At 36.2% G+C, this 22,107-nt stretch overlaps 1 protein-coding gene across 5 annotated transcripts in view; it reads left to right on the plus strand.

The window, feature by feature from the left end:
* The window catches only part of si:dkey-225n22.4 (collagen alpha-1(XXI) chain), a 50,328-nt gene that overhangs the window by 22,904 nt on the left and 5,317 nt on the right, over window positions 1-22,107 (plus strand). For all 5 annotated transcript variants that reach the window (XM_046848478.1, XM_046848477.1, XM_046848479.1 and 2 more), the window contains 9 exons: window positions 8,720-8,773; window positions 15,067-15,111; window positions 15,360-15,413; window positions 19,028-19,081; window positions 19,313-19,366; window positions 20,886-20,957; window positions 21,153-21,188; window positions 21,489-21,533; window positions 22,039-22,071. In XM_046848478.1, the coding sequence (XP_046704434.1) occupies window positions 8,720-8,773; window positions 15,067-15,111; window positions 15,360-15,413; window positions 19,028-19,081; window positions 19,313-19,366; window positions 20,886-20,957; window positions 21,153-21,188; window positions 21,489-21,533; window positions 22,039-22,071 (447 nt within the window). The remainder of the gene's footprint in view (window positions 1-8,719; window positions 8,774-15,066; window positions 15,112-15,359; window positions 15,414-19,027; window positions 19,082-19,312; window positions 19,367-20,885; window positions 20,958-21,152; window positions 21,189-21,488; window positions 21,534-22,038; window positions 22,072-22,107) is intronic.

The raw sequence follows: 22,107 nt of genomic DNA on the forward strand, positions 1-22,107 counted from the left end.
TGTGCCTATAGTCATGTAAGTTCGAGCTCCCCGGGTATGGCATCCTCTCTTAAGCCACCGACACTACCCATTAAGCCCCTGCGTACTACATCGACACTGGTGGGGAAGGCTTATGCCTCAGCAGGTCAGGTTGCTGGATGTCTGCACATTATGGCGGTGTTATAGGCATACCAAGCCGACCTGCTGTGGGAGTTGGATGTGGGCGGCCAGATACTATAGCTCCGCCATACTGCTAAGGCTATCTGTAACATCTGTGGTTCACCCTGTCTGAAATCACCGATAGGGACAAGGCCATGCTGCTGGATGCCCCACTCCCGCCCTCAGGGCTTTTTGGCGACACCATTAGTTCTAGAGTCTAAAGGTTTCAGGAAGCCAAAAAACAATCTGCGGCTTTCCAGTGGTACCTCCCACGCCTTCCTACCAGCAAGTGCAGAGGCGGAGCGTCATGACGCACTCCCCCCCCTGTGCAGGATCCCACATAGCGCTCTGGGCCAAAGCCCCATGAGGTGACAGATCTGAGGACTGTCATCTCCAACAAGAGAGCTTCATCAAGTCAGGGGTCAAGACCTGGGGAGTGACACCTCCACCCTCATGTGGTGGGGCAGATCTGGGAGAAGTCTGGCAAAGCCCAAGTAGACCTGTTTGCGTCTCTAGAGATGTTGCACTGTTCCTTGTGGTTCTCCCTATATCCTCCAGCTCCCCTGGGACTAGATGCCATGGCACAGGCATGGCCGAGGCCACGTCTGTATGCCTTTCCCCGGGTCGTGCTGCTTCCGGGAGTTCTGGAGAGAACCTGATAATATGCACCATAGAGCGGGTAACGTCTCCAAGGTGCCCTCGGTCGTCCTACGACCTGTCAGGCTCCAGGCATTCGATCCTTCTTCACTCCAGACCCCAGACCAGGAGAGATTGAACCGGCTGTGCACGGTCAGAGCACTGGATTGTTCCTTCAAGAAAGTTGGAACAATTGTTCATCTGCTACAGCCCTCCAAGCAGACTCTCAGCAGATGGATTATTGACGCAATTGCGTCCTCTTACGGGTCCTCTGGTCTCCCCGCTCCATTCGGGGTCAGAGCACACTTGACCCGGAGGGTAGCAGCCTTTAAGGCTTGGTCCTCTGGAGTGTCCCCCCAAGACCTCTGCGACTGTGTGTGTGATACCCTAGTTTCCTGAGGGAACGAGATGCTGCGTCTTTATGCCGCACCTCTGGCGTCCCTTCATCGCTTCCTTCTCGGTTACAGAAGTTGATGCTGGCTTCACTTTATGTGTGTTTTATACTTCCTTGTCATGACGTCACCCCGCCGGTGACAGCCTGCCTATAATTTTGACTGATTACACAAATTATTTAGAGCATGAACAACGCAGCAGTGTTCTCAAAGTGTTCCGACGCAGAGTCTCGTTCCCTCAGGGAACTAGGGTTACACACATAACCTAGAGAATTTCTTTTAGGTCAGTTTTAAATTTGTTCTGAAATAAAACGAATTACTACTCATATACCCAAACTTAATCTTACTCTTAATCTTACTAGGTTGAAGAGAAAACCCGAAAATCTTTTTCTCTTATACTTAAATGTACCAAATTGGTGTTAGACTGTATATTAATACTGTTAGGTGGCCATCATGAAAAAACCCTAAGATGCACGGTAGCAGAGAAATGGCATAAATATATCCCCACAATCAGCAAACAGCCACAAACTACCAAGAGTAATCATGAAATAGGTTACCGTCCAAAACTAATCAAGACAGATAATAATGGCTTAGATGATTCACAGACACTGCTGAAAAAATACTTTGCAAAATAACAATGAGAGTCCAAGTTATTTAAAGGAGCAGTCTGATTAAAATAGGTGAGTTTAATCAGTAATCATGTGAATTGCGGAAAGTAGTAGCTCAGTGGTTAAGATGTTGGACTTCTGAAGGTCATAAGAACCAGTAAGCTGCCACTGCTATGACCTTAAGCAGGGATTATAACCCTCAACACAAACCTATTTACCCTCACCCCTGTACATATGTACATATACCTTTTTTTTTTTTTTTAACACTGCTATTTATTTATGGTAATTGGCCACTTATGCACTTCTGGTAAGATGCTAAATGCATTTCATTGGCCTGTACATGTACCTTGCACAATGACATTAAAGTTTAATCTAATCTAATCTTAAACTGCTAACAGTTGTATAACTGAGAACAATGTAATTCACCCGGGATAAGGGTGTCTGCCACATGGCATAGATATAAATTATATTTAATATAATTTATATATATGTGTTGAAGGTGTGATCTGAAGCTCATGACCTAGTATTCCTCTCTGTATTCTCTGTATTCCTCTCTGATTTCTCTGTATTCCTATTTAATACTCATACTGTCTATATTTTTGTGTGTTTTGTCTTGCATAGTCCATGCTAAATGTATAGTGTTATTTATGTTTGTACTTTAAAAGTCACTAACAACTAGAACCAAATTCTTTGTGTGTGTCAACACACTTGGCCAATAACCGGATTCTAATTCTGATGACAGTAGTAGTCTTCAAATTTGCAGATTGCATACATGTGCATGACAGATTTACATAAATGGCTAAATATGCATGCACATGTAATAGGAATATGAGTCATATAGTATATGCTTGTTATTAGTAAGGTTTAAATTAAACTTAAAGAACCCCATTAAAGTTGTTCAGATCGGTTCATAGCTGTGAGACAATAGATGAAGTGGACTTTTACTTTAATTTCAGAGAAATACTTTATTCTTGACTTGATCTCAAAATGCAGTCATAACAAAAACCCACTTATGGTGCAATATTGTGCTGTGGCATAGTTTATTTCATTGGAGCTTCTACTAGAGAGAAATAAAAACAAGCAGATCAGATAACTCTGAGTTGTGTATGCTGGGTGGACACCTACTTTTTAAGGAAATGTGGGACAATTAAAAGCCCTTAAAACCACAGAATCTGCATGTAAAAGAAAAGGCGTTAGATAACCAGGCCATTTCAGGCTTTTATACTTTCATGTGGCCTCTTGGTTTTCCTGATGAGGTTTTATAACCGAGGGGTAATGCAGGCCCAACACACACACACACACACACACATACACAAGAAATACAGGACTGTTAAATACATTCACCCCCTTCACAACATGTAAATGACTGAAATGCATAAACATACAAAAAACACACCCATAAATACTATTTTCTTACTTTTTCTTTTCACATGTGTAAAAATATTTAAAATTAAGCCTTGAGAAACACATTAAAGTCACATAAATTTACATAAAGTGCAAAGTCAGACACCAAATGTACACAAAATGTCGGGCTAGTAAATTCCTCTGACAGTTCTGATTAATCTTGTTATAAAGACAAGACAGTCAAAACAGGGAAAATTGCACACACTGACACAATTACATTGTAATGGATGCTCTGGGCTCAGCATTATTTTTTCCTTCTTTAATCTTAAATAGACCACTATAAGGCAATTTTCCTCATATCCATTTGTCATTTTCCACCTGAGTTAATAATTCTATAAAACTAAGGCTGTAACCACTTTACTGGTGTAAAATAACAGATTACTTGCCTTTGAATATTTTAAAGAAGCCAAGCAGAGAAGGCACTGGACTGCACAATTATTTTTCTCCTCTTGCCAATTTAGCATACAGAACAACACGGTTCATTGTTTGAAATGTGGCTCCGCACAGAGAATTTCAAACCTTTATATCTCATGCCTTCATGTAATATGAATGTTTTAATGTGAGAAATAATAATTTGGCCACAACATGGCTTTATATTATGAAAAAGGATGCACTAATAATTTTTCTTTTATTTATTCCTGATAGACAGACTTTAAGGTAAGCATTTCTTTTAAAAGAATGTGCATTCTATTTCAAATTATGCATATTTATATGGACAATAGCAAATGTTAGTTTTTTTGTATAAAACTTTTAAGGCAATTTTATTCCCACCACTGATGTTGCATGCCTATAAAAGCACAAATATAAATTGTGTTATTCCTAATATGTTTTATAAATCACTACAGAAAATACACATTTGACTAATAGGATTTTGAACCTAAAAGTTAAAAATTTAAATTATTTCTATAACAGTTTTGTTCTCTTCCCTCATTTCTGATTGTCCAGAAAGTGTTTATTATGATTATTTTTTAATAATAGCATGGCTCTGACATTTGTGCAGCTAAAAATCTTTTTGTATTACTGCACTTTTTCTAATATTTTATGGCTAAATTAAGGAATTTCTATGGTGGACTCTCTACAAAATCTAACCCTAATAGTAACTGAAGTAAAACATGCTGGTATTTAATCAAAGGATTTTTATTAATTGATATGGTGATGTAAGGTGACAACCATTGCTGAAGAAGCACTTTGTAACAGTTAAAAGTAAAACTTTCCACAAGGATATAGTAATTCGCAAATATTACAAACAATATTGGGTGATTTAAAAAAAAAAATATTTTTTATGTATGTCCAAGACCAAATAAATCTTTTTTCCTCTGTAGGCATAAAAAAGTCTAACTCAGATGTATTAATGTGTCCAGCATGCTACAGACATGTTTTACCAGTCGAACGTGGCTGTAACAGTTTCCCTCTGACCAACCAGTCAAAGGATGGAAAAATGCTGAGGCTATTCTGTGAGGCAAATATTAAATCTGATTGGTTAAAGAGACATTGTTAATATTCTCAATGGTAAAAGGGCCTGCAGTACAGACTTTGCAGGCCCTGGGCAGATTAGATTGACAGGGCAGCACATAGAGGCTGAAATCGAAATTGGACAAAAAATCTAACATCCACATACACGTACTGGAAGTGCAGCCAAGAAAAACGCTACGAAATAAAGAGAATAAACTGTTGGGAATTAATTAATACAATTTCATGAAACAAATATGAAAATGTAGGTTGTAAATGTAGGTCAGTGCTTCTGATATTGTTTAGGCCAGCAGAGAAGCCTTTGCTGGCCTTGACCACCTATCACTGGTATCTAGCATGAACATTGAGTTTTACTTTGCTTGCTTTTAATATATATTTTTTAAATTCAATCATTTATTAATTTGCAAAATTCAATGTCAGTTTTTCTTTGCCCACTACAAAGTAGACTGTAATACAAGTGTTTTAGAATATCTGCTAAGTTAGCAGAAGGAAGTTGTAGGGAGCAGCATTTGAAGCAGTGTGTTTTATTGGCATCATGCCTACAGTAATAATTTACACTAAATACCAACAAAAACAATTCAAAATGGGTAACTGTGAATTACTTCACAATGGTTTTTAAATTGTAACAGTGCAATTGTAACATGGTTGCTGCCATTATGGCGATATAATCATTTAGCTTGACAACACTTCTTTCTGAAGCACTTGTCATGGGGATAATCTAAGCTATTACCATTATAGTGCACTATTTTTAGCAGGTGATGCTTGTTGATCAGGACCTTCTGCTCAGTGTAAATGTAGTATGGATTGCTACAGGTCGATGTTGGCCCTGCATCTTTATAGAAAATCCATTTGCAGCCCTGGTGCTTGAGACCTTCTCTATAGACAGCTTGCATTTTAATTCAGTTCCAGCTCCCAGCACACCTGTGCCATGTAAACAGACTGCACAGTAAATATGTTTGGTATATTAGACCAGACCAAACATTTTTGGGTTACAGACATGGAGGGTAAGGCTGAGAGACTCACATTTAGAGTGTTTGTTGAAAGGCTCAGGCCAAGCCTCACTGAACTTTCTTTATGAAGCTGTATTATGTAATGGAACTAGGGTGCAATTATAAAACCCTGTTTGCTGGCCAAAATCAATGTTTGTGCCTATGTAATAGAAAAACACAAAAATGGCTGTAAATACACAGAAGCTGAATGTCACCCCATTTGTTACTTTCAAAGGAGTTTGACAGGATTTCAAGACTGTGTTTATTCAACATCAGGTTACATTTGACAGCAAAGAAAAAACAGTTGATTGGCAGTGTTAGACTTATAGGCAAGATCTTGTGTTTCAAGGTTTAAACACACGGTTCAAGGTTCAAACACAAGCAGGTGGTGGTAGCTTAGTGGTCAAGGCATTGGACTCCTGGCATTGGAAGGTCACATGTTTAAATCTTAACATCACCAATCTGCCACTGCTTGACCCTTGAGCAAGACCCTTAACCCTCAACTATTTACTTGTACTGTAAGTGGCTCTGGTTATAAACTCATATATATGGAGTTATGAACTGTATATGAAGAGTTCATATATTCCAAATATAGAGCCCTGAAAATGTACTTAATCTTCTGCACAACCTGGTTTTGAATAAAAGTAACTTCCCCCACAGAAACATGAGATTACAAAGGCTGATAAGTGGGTAAGGCATTGGATTTTGGATCTGAAGGTTGTGAGTTCAAACCCTAGCCACATCATTTTAATTCATTTAATTTATTTGTATAGCGCTTTTAACATTGGACATTGCCTCAATGTGGCTTCACACAGATAATGTGGTAAGAATGAATTAATAGGATTGTTCTTTATAAGTGTACGTTTGTCCCTAATGAGAAAGCCAGCACCCCTGGCCCCTATGCCTCATAGCTGCTCAGTTGTATAAATGAGATAAGGATGTCTGCCAAAAGCCATAAATGTAAACATTGACACATTGCAACATTTGGATTTATAGAAAAGCAGCGATAATCTTTTTTTGCTATGGATTTAATAAAATGTATTAAGTATGTATTAATCACGTTACTGTCATCCAATTATTATGTATATGTACAATGTAAATGCAGCCATATTGTTTACAACACAACACTTATTAGGGCTTATACTTGTACAGACTAAAAATAAAGGATAAACAAGTAAGCTGTTCCGGTTCCAAAGTTATGCAAAACATGAGTATCCATGCAGAAATGTCTTACTGTCTCATTTGTATAAAAATTCAAATGAATTGAAAATAATTGAAAGTACAGTAAGTGTTTTTAAATGACAGTATAAAAAGTCATTTCTGCACTTCACTGATTTTTTGTTTTTGTTTCAGCAGAACAATCCTATTACATTTTCACAGATAAAATAAATATACTGTAATTCAATTTCACTGGCACCCCCAGGGGGGACTTCCTTTTAATTCTGGTTCCTCTCAAGTTTTTTTCTGAATATGTTCTTAGAGTTTTTCCTCACCACCATTGTCACTGACTTTTCATTAGAGATAAATGTATAGGGACTAATTTATGAACTTAAAATGTATATTCTTCATCTATATATTTTTATAAAGATGCTTTACAAAAAAAGTATTTTGTTGAAAGTGCTATACAAATATAATATTATTGAAATATAATGTAATTGGTTTGGGAGGTACAAAAAAAAAAGATTATAAACATACATTGCAGTTCCATTTACCGGCAGCAGAGGGCTCAACAATTTACAAACTACTGCTTCAAATAAGCTATAACAGCAAATGCTTGTTTATGAAAACACGCCTTCATGTCTGTATGTAACTGTGTGTGTGTGTGTGTGTGTGTGTGTGTGTGTGTGTGTGTGTGTGTGTGTGTGTGTGTGTGTGTGTGCACGTGTTTTTATTGGCCACTGGTCCAAAAGCTGGCCATATTTTACGTGCCTTCATGGGTTATCTTAATTACCAGTTTCCTTTCCAGCACAGCACTCAAACATGTCAAGTGTTTGTCAGGAAAGTGTGTATACTTTCAAAACCCACTTGAACTTTGCTGAAATGGTTAGATTCATTTTGTGTTGCCGCTGGAGAATTGTTCCTCAGCATCCTGAAAGAGCTGCAATTTTCCTTTAATAAGAGCAGGATATCTGCACCAATACACACCTAGTTGTAAGTTATAGTCCTGTGAGACTGATCTGGGAATTGATACAGCAAAATGACTAAATTAATACTGTGGAAAATAAAGTGTAATTTATGATAGACTGAATGAAATATGTGCAGTTGTCTATAGCCAGCTATTTTTCTTAATTAACATTTTATCTATAATATTTCATAAAATGTAAGGTGGCATCTCATTATCTGGAAATGTACAATATTGATAGTGTAATGTAATAAAAATCTAAATTCAAAGCAGGAGTCAGATCATATTTTTAGATATGGCAAAAAAAAAAGAGGTATCCAAATACATGAACCACAAACAGGGATTAGAGATAAACTATAATAGGGGCCTGGATAACAACAACACAAAAAAGACAGGGCAGAGACAGGATTTAAACATTAACAAAAACAGACGACAGAAAATTGAAGCACATTGGGAAAAAAATTAAATGTTGTGGAAAAGAATAATTATAGCAATAAAATGAAGAAATCAAAAGTAAACAACACCAGAAAAGTGTTCATGTAAGTCTAAATGAATTTACAAAACTAAAACAGTGTGACAATATACTGTGGTTTAAACCTGAGAAAAAAATGTAAGGAGAAAGGTCCATCACATGGTATCTGTGTTCCACATGGAAAGTCTTGGTTTTGTGTCCACTGTAACGTGGCATTTTGCAAAGGAACAAATCCTCAGCACTTTAAATAGCTTTTTTCTTTTGTCTGTATTGTAAAAAACTGAGACTTGTGTAACTGCTTGTGTTTTTCTTTATTTCTGTATTAACGTAAAGAATCTTGTTATTCAAAATACAATTTTTCACTTCTAAAGGCTTTGAGTGCTTATATGATTAGTGATGTGTGAAGGGGCTTCTGGTCTTAAATATAGTTTAAAATGTCTGAAACCCAGAATGCATGATGTTTATATCCCTGTCTCTCTCTTTAACAGGGTGATAAGGGAGATGATGGACAGTCAGGTACAGATGGAACACAAGGTGCACCAGTAAGTTGTTTCTTTCTCTTTTCTTCTTCTTTTAGTAATTTCTAACCTTTCTAATTGTGTGTAGAAGCCACACATCAAATCACGTGTAACCTGATTTATACAGCTCACAACCTTATTTTATGGATTTATATGCAAAAAGAATTCTTGTAACAGTGCCAAACTGAATCTGAAGATGTAGGCGTTGAGCAGCCACTGTCAGAAATATTGCAAAAACAAGTCCCTCATAACCCTAAACCAGATAGACCTATTAATAATGTAAACATGGACCTGTGTACAGTTCTGGACTAGAAAGCTTTATAACTCTATGACAAACAAAATGTTATCGTGCACATTTAAATACAGTTCATGACATTAATCTGTATTGAGAGGGTTTGTGCAATATGTTCTCCCACTTATAAAAGACACAAAAGGTTCAGAAAGCTCCACTTTAAACACCTACCGCAGGGGCAAACAATGTAAGTGTATGTCATATAGTTAAAATAAGCACTGGTGGACCAGATACAGTAATGCTAGAGTCCCGCTCATTGACATTCATACCAGAGTTACCGCTGTGTTTAGAATTATCTACAACCCAAAACAGTGGTAATCGTGACTGTTTGCTAAACACACTACATAGCAACAAAGTCATCGGGCAAATGAATGCATATAATCTCATGTTTTTTTAGTTCAGTCCCCCTTTTTCAACTTATGGTCATGGTAATGGTCAGGTTTATTTTCCAGTATACTACATATTGGCAGTGGTTTCATGAAAGTCTGAAGCAAAGCTTTGTTTTAAACATCAGGCATTTCCAGCTAAAGGCTCCACTTTTCCAAACCTTAGAGGAAAATGCAAAATACAACCAAAAACATCAACAAAAAATGTCACTATGTCGTCAAGCTCTATCTTCCTTTCCAATCCCACCAACACTTACAGTACATGCTGGCTTTTTACGTAATGGACCTACAAGGTCTTGGCTTGTCAAAACATCCTGTACACATGACAAATAGCAAAAAACTGAAAAGAATGTTGTGTGCCATTTTAACACCGCACTCTGACCATCTTCAAATAAGGAAACGCTAAAGGCGACTATAGTTGAACATCTGCAAACAAAATTCTGTTGTATAAATGTGACAGTTGAACAAAGCCTGAGCACTCTCTATGGTTCATTTCTAGCAGTGGTAGATGCAAGTGTCTTTAAGCTTTAGTGATCTTGATGTGGCTATTTTAACATCTGCTGTGAATTAGTGCTCGCTTTTGTTGACTTCCAAGGTTGAGTTTAGCACAGAGTCTCACTCAAGGCCAGACAGTTTTTAATATTTAAAACCTTTCAGACAGAATCAAGTTTAAACACATTTACAGTCCTACACAGGACAGCAAACAAACCTCCAGCTCAACTCATTCACACTGAAGTACTCCAGAATATTAAGCATTTAAAAGACTGGGTTTTTCTCCATAGTCAGCCCATCACTTTATTGAATACTGTAAGTTTTGTATTGCTGAAGTGTTTTGTTTTAAATTTCACGTATTGTTTAGATGTTTGTTAGATTTAGTCATAGATGTATGTTAGATTTAGTCATTTCTTTAAACCACAGTTAACCAAACTCTAAAACTGTCAGAGAACCACCAGCCACGCTTCCCTCCAAGGCTTACACTCTCACTCAGCCTCTCCCTGCTTTTAATCACCTACACCTGTCCTACTCCTACTAATCACCTACACCTGTTCCCCATTTACCTATCCCCTTTATAAGATCCCCATTCCCCCTCACTCAGTGTCCGATCTACCAGTTACGACCATAGATCACCTGGACTTCCTACCTCTCTGGTTTCCTGTGCTTCCATGCTCCCTGTGCTTCCATGCTTCCATGCTCCTGGCTGCGCTTCTAAGGAAGCATTTAGTTAACGCTGGGCACCGGCGAGGGCGCTGCTCCACCTCAGAGTCCGCTCCATAGTCCCACCGAGGCTGTCGCCTCGCCCCAGACCTCCGTCCCAGGGTCTCGCTCCACCCCAAAACCTTCGCCGAGGCCATCCGCGTCCGCCTAATTAACAACAGTTTACAATAATGAAACATTATACAACATAAAGACATACAATGCCAATGATATGCCTGCCTGAATAGAGACAGAGTTGCTCTTGCGGATATCAAGAGGAACTAAGTTCCACAGGTATGGGGCATTGTAGCTAAAAGCTCGAGATCCCATTGTTGCCAAACGCATACTTGGAAGAACTAGTTTGGATGAGGACATTGATCTAAGAGTTTGAGAAGGAATATATGTCAGAAGTAGGTCAGATAATGCCTATGTAATGCCTTATAAACGAAAAGCAGGATTTGTATATTAAATGCACTGTTAAACAGGAAGCCAGGATAGCCAAGATAACACCCAAGCTCTTAACCTGACAAGGAGTATTTTAGTTTGACTACTGTTGAGTTTAAGAAAATTATTTGAGAACCAAGTTAAAGAACTTCAGACCAACAGTTAGAAAGAGAAGGTGTAGGAAAATCTGAAGTATTTTTAGAGGGTGTATCAGCATAACAATGAAATTGGATACCTTGTTTCTGAAAGATACATCCAAGTGGCAATAAATAGATAATAGATGAATAGTAAAGGGCCCAGAACTGAACCCTGCGGGACACCTGCAGTGATAGATGAACGTTTAGATTTGAACTGGATGAATGATCATCTAAGTGATAAAAGACAAAAGATCTGACAGTTTTTGGAGTAATTGATTTGGAAGGAGGTCTTACTAACAGGTAGTTGATTTAGCTTTAACTATCACAATTATATCTGTTTGTTGAACATCCCATTTCAGATTTAGGGCTCGTTGCTGTTTTAATAGCATCCTCTAATTGCCTGTTCAGTCCCACGTCCATTATTAAGGCAAGGAACTGATAATCTACCTCGCAGTCCTTATTCCAGTTCAACCTATAGGTGGTCAGTAGGATTGAAGACATTGCTCTGCAAAAGTCACTCGAGATCTCCCATACCAAGCTTCACACACCATGGCTTTATGGAGCTCGCTTTTTTGTAAGGTGTCATTACTTGCATTAAAGTAAAAACTTTATACTAGATAATATACAGAGATCTCCTATACAATTGTATTTCCAATTTTTTGGCAACAGCTTGAAAAAGAACCGTTTTCTTTTACTGTAGTTACTTAATAATATGCATTTAAATATTCAATTGCATTAAAAACTAAAAAAATATATATAAGCAATTGCATGGCTGTATAAGAGCTGTAGTCATATACCTAAATCTATGTCTTGGTAATTTCACTGTATGATGATAATATTATCGCAATGCCATATGTTGTACATTTCCGAGATAGAGAGCGTGTAATTTTTCTCATGTAATTTAATTCCTGACCTTAAACTCCCTCTCACTATCACACTCCTACAGAGCACTACCTCTCAGTATCATCCCCCTTAGCAATTGCTTTAGTCTTACTATTTGATCCTGCCTCATTTGGAGGAGGCTTTAATTGAAATCTGCACACTTCTTTCAGCAGAAAATGGCTCATTAAATAAGAGTTTATGAGGGAGGCATCACTTCAAAGTGACACATCTGCTCTCATCCCCTTGTTGTTCTACTCATTTCTGAGAACTCGATGAGCAAACAGAACTCTTTGTCTCTTGATCTGTTATGCTTAATTAACCTGGAGCTAGATAGTTTTCTGCAGGCAGAAAGGTTCAGTGTATCATCCTTTTTCACATGTAGCTAAAAAGATTATTGTTCCTTGTTTTGGAGAAACATTTTTTTTTTCCAAAACAGGAAGCTGCAGAAAATATTTAAAAGTTGAACCCACTTTATTTTTGGCATCCATAAGAATGACTACAATGTGATTCCAAGGTACAAATGGACAAATGATTACAAATACACACATCAGACATGTGTACTTAGTTTTATGCACTTAATATAAAATGATGAGAGTAACACATCATTTGAAATCCTTGGTGAATTTATGCATGCAGATATGATTTTATTGGTTTTGAAAAGATAAATTGTTGTGTTAGCCGTTATATTAAATATAATGCTGTTATTTCTAAGTGTGTTGAACAGATGTCTTTACTACAAGATTTAAATAGTACCCAGGTGAGTTTAAAACATAACTCTTTAGGGTATTTATGTGAGACCATCCAAAACCACAGAAAATTAGTTACAACTATATCTATTATTTAAAGCGACTTACAGTTGCAACAGGATTGAACTAAGCAATTGAAGAGGAAAAGAGTCTTGTTTAAGAGCACTTCATTGGCAGCCTGGCAATGCTGAGATCTGAACTCTTCTAATCAGTAGCTGTCTAATACAACAACTTAACCACTGAGCTTGCTAAATAAATCAATTGGACATTTGAGTACCGCATCAGTCAGCAGGAGTACATAGTGATTGTGTGTGTGTGTGTGTGTGTGTGTGTGTGTGTGTGTGTGTGTGTGTGTGTGTGTGTGTGTGAGAGAGAGAGAGCGAGCAAGAATAAATGAGTGAATTAATACAGTCTGCTAATTTTGCAGCATAACTAAATTGTAGTGATTTAATAGAAACAGTTTTTTATCTAAATTATTCCCTTTACTTTCATCACTTCTTTGATGAATGATGAAAAAAATATTAGTCAGAAAACTACACAATTGCAGATATCACCATTAATTATTAATTACTCTTACTGCAATGTTGCCATGAGAGTCCACTAGATTCAACCATAAACATTTATGTTTCAATAGTGACATTGTGGTAGAACACTTATATTTAAATAGTAAATTCTAATGAGCCACTTTCTAAGCAAAGTACTATATCCAAAATGGAAAACTAAAATATCATTACTAGAGATTACAAAACCACTACAATCGGGTGAAGGACATTCTTATTCTCATTCAATGTCATTTCAGTTTCAGGGACATAAAGCAACAGCACACAACACATAATTTTATAATTTTATTCAATCAGATTTGAATGTGCAGTACAATACAATTAATACATAGAACAGGGCATTACAATAGATCCACTATAAAATATGCTGCACAAACTTTATAAGGTATCACAAAGCTGTGCTGAGTAGCTGCACAGTAACTGTGCACTATTGTTTTATGATTGATTAGACTGCAAATTGTCCTGGCATCAGCAAACAACCTAAAACATCTGTAAGGACAAGAGCACAATTCAGAAGATGACACTGTGCTATAAAGTGTAAATATTGCTGCTGATTTATATGCTATGTTCAGTTTAGTTTTGCCAGGAGTTGGCAGCAGGGTGTTCAAGAGCCTGAAAGCCTTATGGAAGAGGCCTGTTACAGAGATTGTCAGCAGTGATCCAGATGACAGGAGGTTAAAGAGCCTGTAGGAAAGCTGCAAGAGGTCAAACACAATGCTGATGTCTTTTGGGATAAAGTGGTTTTGTTAAATGTCCTAAAGTGCTGGTCTTGGCTGTTTGATACCCTCTTCTATAGGGTTTTGTATTAAGAAACATAACCAGTGTTGAAGATGTTTGACCACACATTCTCAGGTTTTATACCTAATTAAAAATATAAAAATATATGAGAATATAGGGCTTAATGCTTGTTTTCAGATTTTGCTCCATGATAGAGAACATGTCAGATGGATAGAGAGCTTTAGAATTATGCCACATTTTTCATTACATAATTATTCCAGAAAGTATCAGAGAAATAATCAACATTCTTAAATAGCTATAATGTTCAAAAATTTAGTTATATTATAATTCAATTCTTATTAATATTACATAAAGTTATATTGTATGTGTAGTAGAACAGAACTATGGAACATCCCTGTACATGCACACCCATAAATGTTACTAACTGCATATATATATATATATATATATATATATATATATATATATATATATATGTGTAATTCTGAAGTTTGAATTTCTAGTCACTATGCAGCAGACATTCTTCTAACAGCTCTCTACCTGATTGCTATTCCATGTGTGCAATTGTATCATCAGCACTTTGTTCTAAAAGAAACAGATGAGGTGGGAAGTTTCCTAAATGAGGCTAGATGAAGAATCAAAGAGCCTATTTTACATATATGTACTGCATCTATTTGTCTGTATGGTAATTGTCATTTCTTTTGGCAAGAATCCAATTGTTTAATATCTTAACAAGTCCAGAATGTAGAATTAATTTTGTGTCATTAATGGTAATGAAGTGGAATGACGATGAATGTAATAATGTATGCTAGAGAAGAGGACCATGATTAATGACACGACCATCATGGGGCCTGTTCTTCACAGTCTGCACCATCATATCTGTCACTCAAAACACTAGCATGTGACAGCAGTAAGTGACATTCATATGTTTTTCTCAGGGTATCCGTGGACTTTCTGGTGAGGCGGGGCCAAGTGGACCTCCGGTACAACCATTTACATCTCATGCGACACATAATATTTTTTATGTAAAGACACCATATCCAAGCTTCCATTATATTTGTATTATCCATATCCACTTTGCTTTCATTAAGCACAGACAATTGATTTTCTGTGAGCATTTTCCTAGACACAAAATTCTGCATTAAAGGGACTGTTTAAATAAGCACAATCCCTGTTGTTGTTATATTGGTATCACATTGGTATTGATCTTCACTTTGTGTCTGGCGCTTAGGGGGCTAGAGGATCACCTGGACAGAAAGGATCTGCTGGACCTAAAGGACCTCCAGTAAGTAAACATCTCTCCTGAGTACTGCAGCTTTTCCACTTTATCTGTTCTTGTGTTTGAAACGACTGATCCGTTCATTCCAGTCACATTCATTCCAGCCAGCTTAAAACCTGCTTCCTAAAGTGACTACAAGGAAAGCCAATCGGTATATAACCCAACCAAAATTTGTGGAAAAATTTAAACAAAATCAATGCTTCAATTTCTGTAAAACCAAAAAGTTAATAAAAAAGAAAGTGAGTAGAGTGACCTCTATTGGACAATATAGAATACTACAATATTTAGTGATTATGCATAATATGCAACTGATTTCCTTGCTGCCATCTTGTGGTAATAGAGTAACACCAACACCACCAAAAAAAAAAAAAAAAAAAAAATATAGAAAACACAAAAAGACAAACAAAAACAACAACAACTGAACAAACAAAAATCTGTGGAAGACAATTTGCATTTGTGGGCAGATGAATATTTAAATAAAATCAGAATAATTCCAACCTGAGTTTGAATGAATATGATTCTTATACATCATATATGTTTATAATAAGCATTTCTTGTGATTAGATTAACAAGAAATACAATTTTGTGATTCAAATTTAAAAGACTTTATTAAAATAAATTTAAATTTGTGTTAAAATAATAGAACAGCTTAAAGATCATTTCTAATTAAACTTTTTATGAAATAAAAACAAATGTCTAGCTTATTAATAATTTCTGTCTTGGTTTACATTATGAAGAAATATGAGCTATTAAAGGCAGATGAAGTATTTTTGTTGTAAGTTACTGTCTGTGCTGTATTCTAATTATAGCTGGCCGAGCCTCTTTCAGGTGCTTGGCTAATAGTAATGGCTATAAAAAGAGTCACCTGTAATAAATCTATGAACAAAATCCCAAGCCTTTGTGGTGGAAGCAAAAGCCATAATTAATGGTTAGGCCTAAGTTCATTAATAACAGTTTTTGCAGTCTGCTTTAAAATAATAATTTAGGAAATAAAGTACCAGTGCATGACATTATATTTATCATTTCATGAATTTCTATTTATAACTTGGTTACAAGAAGTTATATTTATTATAATTAGTATATTAAAATCCAGTCACACAATTCTTCAATATGTCTGATACTGTTTATATTTTTAAATGACAAACAAAGCTATACTTTTTCTACATTATCCTCAGTGTAGTCATTTAGAAATTTAAATTTCAATTATCATATTATATGAAAGATGATTGAATAACAATAAAGAAATTAAAAAGAAAGAGGTTAAGGAAATGAAAAGTACAAAACAGCTGTAATTGGCGTTTGCATAAAACAGCTGGAAACGAGAAACAACACAGGAAGTTGGCTGCCAAATGCAGATGGATGATGCATAAAATTATCAAGATACAATGCAGATACAAGATTCATGAGACAACCTGGTGTAAACAGGGTCTGTCATTATTCAGCACCTCTCAGAGAATGCAAATGATTTTTAAGACACTATAACACTTGATGAGCACACATGAACCAGAAAGAATATAAAAATTCATTACCATGCCTAATAAATCAAGCACATGCATGCTGAGTGTATAGATCCCTGCTAAATTCAGCATAGACTTTGTTTTAATGTGACTGAATACATGATGCATGCACACTGTTGGCAGCAACATGAAATGCTTTGGATGAATAAATTTAACAGTTTTTGTAGTATTGCTTTGATGGCCAATCACCATTTAGTGATCCTGTGTTGCTTGCATGCTGTAGCATTCTGTGTGAAACCTGTTTTTAACGTGAGCATGATGCATGTAATGAACTGAGACTTGATTTGTACAATTTCAAGCGTTTTTTTTTTTTTTTTTTATGCTTCCCACATAAGTTTGATTGTCCTTTTTCAAACTGAAAGCCTGACATTTTTTTCTATAATACTGTATAAAAGTCGACCGTCTGCTGTAATCACCTCAAGTAAAAAGTGTTTTTTTGGGTTTAAAGCTGAAGGGGATGTGCTCCCTTATTTCGAGTTACATGATGCAATTTTCAGCGGTGTAATTTTATTTTCCATCCATGTAATACTGTTAAAACAGGGCATTTTTTTAAACAGTATGTTATTACTACCCAGCAGTTCTGAAAATCTTGAGAACACCCATGCAGGTAGACTTAGAGCTGGGCCAAAGTGACAAATTGAATTGTGTTTACTGCCTGCAGATCCAGTTGACTCAAATTAGGTCTTAATGTGTCTGCAATGTGTGCTGGTCTGAGACAATCTTGCTGGCCACAATGTATTTCACAGTGTGATACTAAATTGGCATAGTTTCCCAACACATTTAACCTGCAGTTTTTAACAGGAAAATCAGTGGGCAATTGACATTTTATTATATTATTTAATTATATGCTTTTTTACTATATTATTTGATAAAGTCTTTCTTCAAGTGAATTTGTACTGTATATGAAATTGTAATCCGCTATTCTTAGAGCAAGCATAGATCACAAACATTTCACAATTAATTAGCTGAATAATATTCCATATGAGAAAACATGTGCAGGTGCATTTCACCATGTTATGACTTGAAATTGTATCTGTAAACTAAAGTAAAATAAGTGAATCTAGTAGGGATGAAGTACGCCCTTGCTGAACTTGTGTGCAAGTATTAATACTCTGCTTAAATATTACATCAGTAAAATATTATACTATATACTTTTATATTTTGACTTGTTTATAGGACTGTGGTGAGACCTGCGATGTTGTATGGATTAGAGACAGTGGCATTGAGTAAAAGACAGGAGGTGGAGCTGGAGGTAGCAGAGCTGAAGATGTTAAGGTTTTCGTTGGGAGTGACGACGATGGACAGGATTAGAAATGAGTTTATTAGAGGGACAGCGCATGTAGGACGTTTTGGTGACAAGGTGATGGAGACGAGATTGAGATGGTTTGGACATGTGCAGAGAAGAGACATAGTTATATTGGTAGAAGAATGCTGAGGATGGAGCCACCAGGAAGGAGGAAAAGAGGAAGGCCAAGGAGAAGGTTTATGGATGTGGTGAGGGAAGACATGCAGGTAGTTGGTGTGAGAGAGGCAGATGTAGAGGACAGGGGGTGTGGAGACGGATGATCCGCTGTAAAATATCTCAATTTGTCCATTTGATGTAAAAATGGAATGAATTAATTTCAACATATGATGAACGACATGCTTTTCTAAACTGTATTAGAGTAAAAAGTAAAATATTACAAACTGTAGTGACGTGAAAGTTTCTAAAAAAACTTAAATACTCTGATGAACTCAGATATTGCACTTAAATGCAGTAACAAAGTAAAAATATGCTGTTACTATCTGTTTTTTATAATAATAGGGAATTGAAATTAGTAATATTGAATAATTTGAAGTCTCTAAAACCCACATGGGTATTTTCACATATAAAATAAAAAAGGATTATGTGACATAAATGATATGGAGAAAATAGGTAATAATTATCTATGTCAGCCTTCTGTGTTTTTTTTTTTTTTTTTTTTTTTTTTAGCAACAGCAATAACTTAATTCAGTAACTATGACTGTCTTGTAATGCATGAAGTCAGTAGACCGTGTTATCTTCTTCAAGCACAGTAGTCACAAAATATATAACTCTGTGTCCTTTCTGCATCAACATCTCAGGGCATCCAGGGCCCACCGGGGTCCTCTGGAGCAGACGGACAAATCGGCCCTAAGGTTAGTTTGATATTGAAAATTACCTTTGGCAATTATGCAAATACGTTGACTGTCTCCAGTGGGAACATTTATATAGAAATTGCATTTCGTCTTTTCCATAAATTATATTCTTATCAGTCAAACTACTAAGCAATGCCTGACAGTAAGGACATTGTGCACATTGTGTACAATGCATAACAAGGGTATATGTGTGTGATTATTTGGTTTGGCAATTCCTGTCTACATGTATAGGGAAATCCAGGACCACAGGGATTACCCGGTCGCCCAGGTTTGCCAGGCCTGAAGGTAAGATTTATTCAAACTTAGTCAAAGTTCTTTGAATAAACCATTTTATGGAAGCCATTTGTAATTTTTAGAGCTTTCTGATGTATGTGTGATGGATTACAGCTGTAATAAAAATATTAGCGTATTAGGAATCTTTCCACATTTTCCCTTTGGTGAAACCTCACATCTTATCTGTTAATTACTACCAAACTCATAATTTCAGAAAAATGCAAATGAAGGGTAAAATTAAGAAACCAACTACTCGGTGTCATGTCATGAGGCCAGGTGGATACATGTACATAAAAAAAAACAACAATGGCTTATTAATATAAATATAAAAAAAAAGTCAAATCCAAAACATAATCTGATGGCATCTACACGCAACAGGCAATTAGCAAACAAAGTGTATGTGTGTGTATGTATGTATGTATGTGTATATATATATATATATATATATATATATATATATATATATATATATACACACAGTGGAACCCGGTTATGTTGATGTCCTAGGGGGTCGCCAAAAAGCATCGAGATAACCGATGATCGAGATAAACGAAATCAAAATGGCGGCAGTATATTAACGTGCTTGAAATTTCTTTATGTACATGATGTGCGTTAATAAATGAGAATGTGCATGCACGTGTTTTGAAGGTTTTTACACAACAGCGTTGCCGCGATTTGTTTGATGAAGGCATGCTATAAAAATACATACAGTACATGTTTATCTGTCAGGAATCCACCCGTCAGGTGCTTACTCGGCCGCTTTCTCTGAAGCTCTCGGCTTCAAACGTACATATGGTGCTCGTTTATCATCATCACCAGCTCCTATTTAAACTTCCACACTCTCACTGTCCGTTATTGTTGGTATATGTTGGTTCACGGCGGTCGTTATATATATATATATATATATATATATATATATATATATATATATATATATATATATATATATATATATATATATATATATATATATATATATACACACACACAATTTATACATGAAATTGGAGACAGTTATGTCTAAGATGAAGACATGTGATCCCAATGAACAATGAAAATACAAGAGGCACAAGAGGCATGGCACATCGAAACAGAAACCTTTTTTTTAAATGTAAACTCCGGCTAGACATACCCCTTGAGAGAGGCAATATTTCCTGACACTGAGCTAGTAGAAGATACACACAGTAAGATTTGGTAATACATTTTGCTATTGCTGTATTATTATTTACTGAGTAATTACCCATTAATTACGCATTTACTAATGAATAATTAAATACTGCTGTTAGTACGACATTCTTTTCTTGCTATAAGCTATTAAACAGTGTTGCAAACTATTTAAAATGATAAAGTTAAATAGTTATATCTGCGCCTTCACATCTTCTCTGTGAATACTTTTGGATTACAGTCATGTTGCTTCTTGCTAAATTAAAATTTATTTAAGCACTTAACTGCACTTATCCCAAACCTGCAGTATATACAATAAAAGACTTTGGGTCCTCAGAACCAATCAGATATATTTGAACTTTGACAGGGCTCACATGGAGAGCCAGGTTTTTCAGGCGTACAAGGTGCTGTTGGTCCTCCTGGCTTTAAAGGACATAAGGTAAGTCATCATATAGTAAGTGTCTAGAAGAAATCATTCAAACCCAGAGTTGATGTTTCATTAAGTTAGGGTTTAGTCTGCATCAGCTTTGCTATAGGAATTGTAGTTCAGTGAGTAGATGTACAGCCTGTTGTAAAATTGCTACTGTCAGTCTCACACTTGACCTACCATTACAATATTAATTCTGTTTTACAGGGGGATATGGGACAACCTGGTCCAAAAGGCACCCAGGTAGAGACAATTTTACATTGGCTTTACTTTTTTTTAAGCAAAAATCATTAGTTAAAATCATTTTTAAATGCAGTGGCTCTAATAGATCTTGCCTGAATAGTAAAGAATATAACTTGAACTAAAATACTAGAGCTGCCATGGATGTATTATATGCATCGGTTGAAATCTGCACTGTATGTCACAGCATGTGCTCTAAAATTTCAGTCTTCACCTCAGGCTGCTTTTCAGCATTAAATGCTAATGATACCCTTTTAATGTCTGAGACCCCCATAACAGGAACCACCTTTCATGCTCTTTCAGGGTGAAAAAGGAAGTGAGGGAACACCTGGGGTGCCTGGACCACCGGTGAGGGCGAACACACAGTCTGTCCACTAGGGGACAGCACAATGCATGCGACTTGGACACTAAAGACTGACAGACTGAGATTCATCACCTAGCTATAGATCATTACAAAAAGCTGTTATAGTGCATTATTAAGTCACGGACATGGACTTGAAATGGATTAGGGAAATTATTTGAATGTTTTATTAGTGAAGCAGTGAAATTCTTTTTGGCCCTTTACATGCTGTCTAGCTGTAGAAGATACAAGTCCTTTCTTTGTGACAAATAATCAAAAAAAAAAATCCTCTTATCAGATTAAAGGGAAGTGTAAACCAAGCAATAGACATGGAGGAAAATATTTTCTTTCTTGTTGTGTGTAATGAACTATAGCTCACTCTCCCTTCTTCTTTTTTCTCGAATCTCATTGAGAACTCAAATTCTGATCTTTCAAATAAATACATATTTTTTTTATTAACATATGAATGCTAACAATTGTGTTTCTTTCTCTCTTTCTGCACCCTATTGCCAGGGTGAAGCTGGACAAAGGGGAAGCAAAGGAGAGGTTTGTAGAATCAGACTTACAAATTGCATTATAATC

The sequence above is a fragment of the Silurus meridionalis genome, chromosome 4 (assembly GCF_014805685.1).
Source record: "Silurus meridionalis isolate SWU-2019-XX chromosome 4, ASM1480568v1, whole genome shotgun sequence".
Taxonomy (NCBI): Eukaryota; Metazoa; Chordata; class Actinopteri; order Siluriformes; family Siluridae; genus Silurus; species Silurus meridionalis.